The following is an 8,641-nucleotide window of genomic DNA, read 5'->3' as shown; positions in this document are numbered from 1 at the left end:
TGTTTTGACTTGCAGGCGTCTTTTACTGTTTCTAATTTGTTAGCCATTCATATTTCTTATTCTGTGGATGCCTGATTTACCCATTTTCCCTTTTTCTTATTGTAAAATACTTTATTCTGATACTGACCCTTAGTCCATTACATGCAGTTTTAAATATATGTGTGTGTATCAGTTGCAGATGTTCTATTTCACTCAGTGCCTTATCATGATTCTCCTAAGAATAAGGACATTCTTCTACACAACCACAATAATTTGTCACTCATAAAACTTGACATTTACATAATCCTATTACCTAATATGAATATAGTCCATAATAATGCTTATAACTGTATTAATGTCTTAAATCCATGACCCAATCAAAGTCCTTACATCTACTTAGCTATTTAGCTCCTTTCATTAGGTAAATTTTGATTTCCCTGATAATTCTTATTAGCAGTAGGTTCACAGCAAACATTTCTGGCAGGACTATGACATGGATGATGTGTTTTCCTCAGTACCTGACATGAGTTTTTAGATATCAGTTTGTTCAGTTGTTGGTTTATCAGAATTAACTTGCGAAGTTATACAAAAAGCCCTACCAAGATTTTAATTGGAATTTATTTATATTTAAATTATTAATTGAGATTAATTATCTCTTTATTATTAATAGATTTATTCCTAGGTTCCTTAATTTTTTGTGCCATCTAAGTAATTTTTAAAGATTTTTTTAATGACAGATGGTACCTTTTTAAAAATTCCATTTTCTAGTTATTTGTTGCTAGGGATTGTTTATTACTGATATTATTTTCGGCAGTTCTTTTTTATACACTAAGTAAGTTACACTCACATTGTTCAAAAGTTAAAAGAAACATAATGACATAGAGTGAAGGTCTTCCTCTAACCCTGCAGGTAGCCATCTCAGAGGCAACCAATATAACTAATTCCTTACTCTCCTGGAACTATTTTATATAGATACAGTAATTATGTGCATGTATTTATATACATGGTATGTTACCATTAAATAAATGGCAGGGCTACTAACAGAAATAAAAGCCAGAGAGAGGGCCTACTATAGGAAGGACGGTGTGTGGTTTTATAATTTGATATTTATAATGACTACAAAACTTCCTAAACACCCCAGAAATGTAAATGATTTAATGGAAAATCCCAAAATACATGACAGCCATTTCCATACTTTGCTACAATGATTCCATGTGCTTAGAAAAACGAAATAGGGCTCCTTGAAAACAGATCACAGTCCTTCCTTGTGAAGCCCTTCACTCCTCTTTCAGAGCATACAGCACATCATCCTGGCTGATGTTGAGCCGCACCCGAAGGAGCACGTCATTCCTACTAGGCTCCACGAGGAGGAGACGGCAGGCACCCAGGCGAGAGCACACTGCCATCGTCTCCGACATGGTGGGGTACGGGAGGCCCTCCATCCTGCACAGCGCCACGTGTTGAATGTATACCTAGAAACAAAAAGCAAACCTGAGGTCAGCTAGTCAGAAAGGTAGTCTTGTATCCAATCATTATTTCTTCTTTTGGGAAACTGAGACACTTCTTTTCCAGGATACTCAGGACCCCAGAAGGGAACCAAGGGGTGCCCCACTGGGATGAAAAGACAGGGACAGAATGTAGTATTGGCCTGAGGATCAGAAAATAGCAGGTCTGAACCCTGGTTCTACCAATTACCTAAATAAGCAAACTGGGCCAGTTATTTCTTTTAAGCTTCAGTTTTATCTATTAAATATATGATATTCCTCATAAGTTAATAGATATGAAATGCCTAGTAACTGTCACAGCTGTACAAACAGTCCTCATCTCCAGGGGCTGATGGTTCCAATTGAGATTGTCATAATTCAAGTCAAATTTTGCTATACAGGCATTTTTCCTTGGCAGAAACAGTGAGCAAGTGCCAAGGCATGACCCTTGGAAAAGTCAAAAGTCCAGAGAGAATACAGGACCCTCTGCAGAAGAGCTGTCTCAGGCTTTAGAAAACCAGTAACAGGCAAAACATGATTAGCAACTAAATATTTAAAAACAGAATTCAGGACTTCCCCAGTGGTCCAGTGAAGAGCCCACCTGCCAACACAGGGGACACGGGTTCGATCCCTGGTTCAGCAAGATTCCCCATGCCTCAGGGCAGCTAAGCCCACGCACCGCAGCTACTAAGCCTGCAAACCGAGAGCCTGTGCTCTGCAGAAGCAGCTACCACGATGAGGAGCCCGAACACCGCCAGAGCAGCCCCTGCTCGCCGCAAGAGCAAACCTAAGAGTAGCAACGAAGACCCAGAGCAGCCAAACATAAAGAAATGAAGAAAGCTCGAAGGAAATGTTTTCCTGACTTCTCTATTTATCTAAAATATACACACAAGACATACAAACTGCTGGGTATATACTCAAACATCTTTGATAATTCGTCTTCAAAGGCAGCCCAGTACATATGCACACCAGTTTCAAACAAACCTCGCCTCCGCCAGTGTCTAGCAGCCAACTTAGAACTGATGCAGACCAGGGGAATCCTACTGTTTAATTAAAACAAAGCATAGAGAAGGCCTGAGGCAGGTGTTGATGCGATGTGATTTCTGCCCAGTGCTCTGAACGTCAAAGTGAAGAAATTCCATGAAGCACCGCTAAGTGGCAGGAGTAACCATGACTCTCTTAAGATAGCCAAAATGCCTTGTCATCTGATTAGTGACTCACACGAATGGATGAGAGATTCCCACTGTCTCTACCTACTATCCATCGAAACCACAGCCAAGGGAATGGGCTTGGCAGAATCAGCGGGGAAAGAAGACCCTATTGAACTTGACTCTAGTGTGGGAAGGTGAAGAGACATGAGAGGTGTAGAATAAGTGGGAGGCCCCCGGCTCACTAAGGCATGAGCCCTAATGATTCCTTTACTTGATATAACTGAAATTATGCTCAGAGCATTTGGATTGGTCTTTGTGATTTGTTTTTAAAGAAGGCTTGTTCTGAGAGCCATGCCTCCCACTATACCATAAACTTTATCGGGGCAGTACCTTTTGTTCATCTGTGAATCTCCCACTTGCATAAAAGTATCTGGCACATAGTAAAGCTTCAATCTCATATGCAGAAATCATTTGCTCTAGATATCTCCTCATGCAATTCAGTATGGTTTTATTTTCAATATACCAGCTCAATAAAAACGAGCTGGTTTGATATTCCCACGTATTTTAAAGGCACCAGAGCAAAATCTAGGATTTTTGAAAAACAGATCAATCACCTGTTGAAATGTTGCTTCCTCCAGTCCTGATCGACGGAACTCTGCAAGGATCGCTCTCAGGAAGCTCTGTTCCAGAATGGAGGAATTTCTTAAAGAAAATGAGGAAATGTGAATTCTCCGAAGTGGCTGCACAGTAAACATGTGAAGCTTCAAAGATACGAACGTGCACCTGGGTCCAGCAAGGAACCAGAACCTGTGCCGTCAACCTCAGGGTGAGTAAAGTGGTAGCTTACCCTCCATCTCCTATTGCTGATGAGCGTTCAGCTCTACCATCTCCCACCACCTCTCCCTGCTCTAGTCAATAACTCTGCTTGCCTGCACTGGTTGCCAGCTCCTGTATGCCAGGTGTTGAACTGTACTATATACTTTTGTAAGATGAAAAAATGTTTTCCTTATTTTGTGTTGTTGTTTTTTATGTATTATTTATGTGAAAATATTATAAACCTATTACAGTACAGTACTATATAGCCAATTGTGTTAGTTGGGTACCTAGGCTAACTTCATGGACTTACGAACACACTCTCAGAACAGAACTCATGTGTATGTAGGGGACTTCCTGTACCACCAACCTGGAGAAAAGTCAAATAAAGATATTCTGTGTCTTTAGAGAAGAGACAGGAAAAAACTTGGAACTGTTTCCTCCTATGTTCCTATATTATTTGGCAAGGATTCTCCTTCCCCCTCTAAAGTCTCAAAATGATATGAAAAATACCCCTTTGGAGGTGTGGGGACACAGCAAGTATATCTGGACATGTACCAGCAGTCCCATTACATGGCTGAGTACATCATTCAAAGTTAGAGAATAGCTACTTCGATCTTATTTCCACAGCACTTTACTTCATAAACACCTATAGTGTAACTCAATATATCATACTAGGATTACATTTCTGTCTCTCTGACTAGACTACGCCCCTGAAGAAAAAGAACAGCATTGTCGGTAAATGCAGGCTGAATGAGTGAAAGCTTTGAAAGGAGAACATGGTTCCGTGGCCCCCTTAAGTGCCTTCCAACGGAGGTTGGGAGTCAGGAGGCAGAAGGGTCTTACTTGATGGCAGTGATATATGATGATGAAAACATCTCATCTATGGCTTCTAGTAAATGGGCGGTAGTAACCAGGCCAGGGCAGTCGGGCTTCTGGCAGGAGAACTCACAGATCTCTGTGGCACGCCTACAAATGTCCAGGCAGCGTCGTGCATCTCCAGAGAGGGCTGCTACCTACAAGAGGCAATGTTTTATTCCTTGAGATCCCCGTGTCCTCTCAGTCCATGAGAAAAACCAACTGGTTCTGTGTGCAGCTAAAAAGGAAAGGTAGGGGGACTCTCCCGGTGATCCAGTGGTTACGACTTCACCTTCCGATGCATGGGCTGAGTGTTCGATCCCTGGTCAGGGAGTTAAGATCCCACATACCTCTTGGGTATGGAACAGAAGCAACATTGCAGCAAATTCAATAAAGACGAATGGACTTAAGCCTGAAATTAAGTACTTAGCCCTTGCTGGGAACCTGGTGGGAGCCCAGGTACACTGTAAATTATTGTACTGTGTCTGGAACTCTTCCCCGAGTCCACACCTTTGTCTTGGCCTTGCAGATAATTCCAGAATGGAAAAGGCAGAAATTCTCAGCTGTATTTAATAATAGAGAAATGAAGAAATCTACAAGAAGAGACCCCTGGCCCAAGATGATTATTGAACCATCTGGAGAAACAAGGGTCTATTCCTTGCATAAAGAGAAAAAGCCAAGAGACTGAAGTGGAGCCTATTTTGCCAGAGCCTGAGGTTCATAGCACGTGGTCAGTTTTGGAAACCACCTGGCCAATGGCTAAATGAACCAGAATCAAGAGGGAATGAAGCCATGAAACTGGAGGACCCAGAGGAATCTGTGATTAGATGAATCAGACCAATCCCCCATGCCAACGGCTGTACTTCTGTGCCTGCCCTTCCATGTGCACTGGGGCTGAGGGGCTCCTGGGCTCCCTTCCCAGGGAAGCCTATACTCTCTCCCGAGGTGACAGAGGGCCCTTGCATTTTAAATTGCACTGAGGGAACTCCTGAACTCAGCACTGTCTGCAGGCACCTCTGTTTCGGTATTCCCGGTGCTTGCCAGCAACACCATCATTTGCCTAACAACCACTGCAGGCGATGACATCCTGTCTGATGGTATCCCCCCCAAAATATTTTCTTCCAAAATTTATACAACATCAGATTTAAAAAGTAAACTGTAGGGAATTCTCTGGTGGTCCAGTGGCTAAAACTCTGTGCTCCCAATGCAGGGAGCCCGGGGTTCCATCTCTGGCTGCAGAACTGGATCCCACATGCCACAACTAAGTTTTCACATGTTGCAAGTAAAGATCCTGTGTGCTGCAACAAGGCAGCACAACCAAATAAACAAATAAATACTGAAACAAATCAAAAATAAAGTGATAAGATTAAACAACAGAAAAGCAAATTATATAGGTATACACACATATACCAAACTAGGACATTAAAAAGAGTTATTTCTGGGAAGTGGGATTATAGTTTTTATATGTTTTCTATTTCTGTTTTCAAAATTCAACTATAAGACATTCAAAATACTTTTGGGTCACTTTTCCAGTGACCCAAGACAGAAATATGAACAGCAGTGTATATTATTCCCTCCTTCTAATCCCCCATATTCAGCTGGTGAGGATGTCCTGGGGGGTGTTTCCTCCCTTTCTTTCCTCCTTCCCTCATGGAGCAGCTCCATACAGTGGATAATAGCAGGGACTCAAGGGCTGCTGCAGAGGCCTAGAATCAGAGTGGGCATGGGACCCTGGGAAGCAAGAAAACACCCAAAGCAGTTCCCCCTCCAAGCGCATGAGTCTTGGAGACCATAAGCACTCTTTTTGACTGCTACTGGTGTGAGGGAATCAAGAGAAAAAGCGGGGGCCACCAAACATGGAATCTGAGAGGGCCTTGCATAAACTTGGGGTCCAGACACCACCACACCCCCAGTATGAGGGTGAGTGACACTCTTCATGCAGAAGGGATGGCAAGAAAAACGGCCTGTGTGACTTCGGTATTGAGGAGTGTTAGGGGGGAAAAACCCTCTGAGTCTTTAAACCACAAGCCCTCATGTGGATCTGCAGTCCAAATTTATGTTGTGTCTCCTAAAAACCCTCAGTGGAGAATTTTGTTTAAAAATGGTCCCAGTTGGCAGTGCCCCTTGGTAACTGACAGAAGCACAAAACGAACTAAATGAATTCAAGTTCAACCCAGGCCTCAATCAACTTCCAGATAAAGCTCCAAGGAGCAAAACACAAAAAACAAGGAAACAAGGCCATAGAGATGTGGCCTTGTTTATAGAAGTAATAGAAGTAAACTCACAAAGACGTCAGATATCATAACTACAAGATAAACAATATAGGTATGTTTCTTTTTATGTTAAGGAACAAAAGAGAGGTTTGAAATTACAGGCAAGAGTTTTGGGTAAAAACAGCAGCCAAATTTGAAGCCTTCTGAAACATTATTTAAAGACCAAGAACCCTAAATAAGCAAGCAACTGGAGAGCAGTAAACAATATAATTCTGAAAGTTAGAAAGAGGTGGCAGGGTAGTAATGGCTGACTTAGCTGACTGTAGAAAGCCCAGTCCTGAATCAGTAGTGAGGAATCCAAGAACAAACCTAAAGCTACACTGAAAATCTTCAAAACACTCAAATTGTTAGTGGTACTGGAACTGGGGGTAAAGGGGGAACTTTGTCTAAAATGAGGAGGACTGGTTGAAAGTTAAGAAACGGATGCCCTAGATTAGGAGTCAGCAAACTATGGCCTGCCACATGTTTTTGTAAATAATTTTTATTGAAACACAGCTTTGCACATTTGTTTACCTGGCTGCTTTCACAATATAAGGGCAGGACTGAATAGTGGTAACAGACCATTATGGCCCACAAAACCTAAAACATTTACTACTGGCCCTTCACAAAAGGAGTTTGCTGACCCTTGCCTAGGCCTCTGCCCCATTTCATGCTGTTGGGTGAACATTAGAGTAACTGAGGGCTCTGTGAGAAAGTGTTATGCCTTGGTAATTTGTGCTGTTTCCATAAAACTCTCTGCCCTGGAGATTATCCCACTTATACCATGGCAGGAGACCAGACATTTATTCTCAAGGAAAGATAAAGTTTATCGACCTGGAACACCAGCAACTGTTGCCAAGAAGGGGATGTCCCTTACTAAATAGAAACAGTTACTATTTGCATACTCAATTTGAAGACCTCCACCCTCCCTGACTCCAGCCCACCTCCCCTGGTCAAAGGAAGAAAACCTCAAATACGTAGGATGGTATATAAAAGGGCAATTCATAGGGGGAAAAAGAACTTTCAGAAATTGTATGACTGCAGGGGTAGAATTGATGCTTTTGAACTGTGGTGTTGGAATAGACTCTTCAGAGTCCCTTGGACAGCAAGGAGATCAAACCAGTCAATCCTAAAAGAAACCAGTCCTTAATATTCATTGGAACGACTGATGCTGAAGCTCCAATACTTTGGCCACCTGATGCAAAGAACTGACTCATTGGAAAAGACCCTGATGCTGGGAAAGACTGAAGGCAGGAGGAGAAGGGGACCACAAAGGATGAGATGGTTGGATGGCATCACCGATGGGATGGACATGAGTTTGAGCAAGCTCTGGGAATTGGTGATGGACAGGGAAGCCTGGCGTGCTGCAATCCATGGGTTTGCAAAGAGTAGGACATGACTGAGCAACAGAACTGAACTGAGGGGTGGAGAAACTCTACCCAACAGAGGGGGTAGAGAGTAACTTTGAGGCTCTCTCTCCTGGAAAGCATAGCTTGGAGATAAACACCATATCTGGCTCTCTGGTTACCCTAATACTTAGAGTGCTCAGCTCTGAGCACGTGTTATAGACAGGTGTTGCTGCTATAACCATTCCGAATTCACATTGTTTCTGGCGAGAAACTAGACATAAGTTTACAATTCTTTTAAGTGCTGAAATACTGTGGCTGTGTGGTTTCTTTTGTTCAGCCCCAGGTAGACGTTTAACCTGCTTTGTTCCTCAGCAGCCTTGGAGAACTCTCAATGGAATCTCGGTTGGCATTCTCCCAGTGCGCCTCAAGTGGGAGAATGCCACACGTCATACCCACCACAGAGCATGCACCCTGCTAGGCACATTACAGACACGGTCTCATTTAATTCCCACAATGACCCTATGACATAGCTCTTATCATTCCCATTTTTCAGAAAACTGGAGCCCAGAAGTTTTAAAGTAACTTTTCTATAACTTGCCACACACCTATTAGTGTTCAAACCATGTCTGTCTACCTCATTGACTATGTTGCTCTTCTAATCACACAAAACACTCTGAATCAATTAATCTTTGTTTATATATATATATATATGCGCCCATCATACTCAAAGCCTTTTAATAATTAATCCTACAGTA

The 8,641-nt window shown here is 42.4% G+C and overlaps 1 protein-coding gene across 1 annotated transcript in view; it reads right to left on the bottom strand.

Annotated features, from left to right (window-relative positions):
- Nucleotides 1–1,256: 1,256 nt before the first annotated feature.
- Nucleotides 1,257–8,641, bottom strand: part of ORC1 (origin recognition complex subunit 1) — a 30,266-nt gene continuing 22,881 nt past the window's right edge. The window contains exons 14-16 of the mRNA XM_052637782.1: nucleotides 4,274–4,443; nucleotides 3,229–3,316; nucleotides 1,257–1,451 (exon numbers count right to left, since the gene is read on the bottom strand). Of these exons, the coding sequence (XP_052493742.1) occupies nucleotides 1,257–1,451; nucleotides 3,229–3,316; nucleotides 4,274–4,443 (453 nt within the window). The remainder of the gene's footprint in view (nucleotides 1,452–3,228; nucleotides 3,317–4,273; nucleotides 4,444–8,641) is intronic.

Source organism: Budorcas taxicolor, chromosome 3 (genome assembly GCF_023091745.1).
Source record: "Budorcas taxicolor isolate Tak-1 chromosome 3, Takin1.1, whole genome shotgun sequence".
NCBI classification, from domain to species: domain Eukaryota; kingdom Metazoa; phylum Chordata; class Mammalia; order Artiodactyla; family Bovidae; genus Budorcas; species Budorcas taxicolor.
Note: the sequence above shows the minus strand (reverse complement) of the source record. Positions and strands in the feature narration are given on the sequence as shown.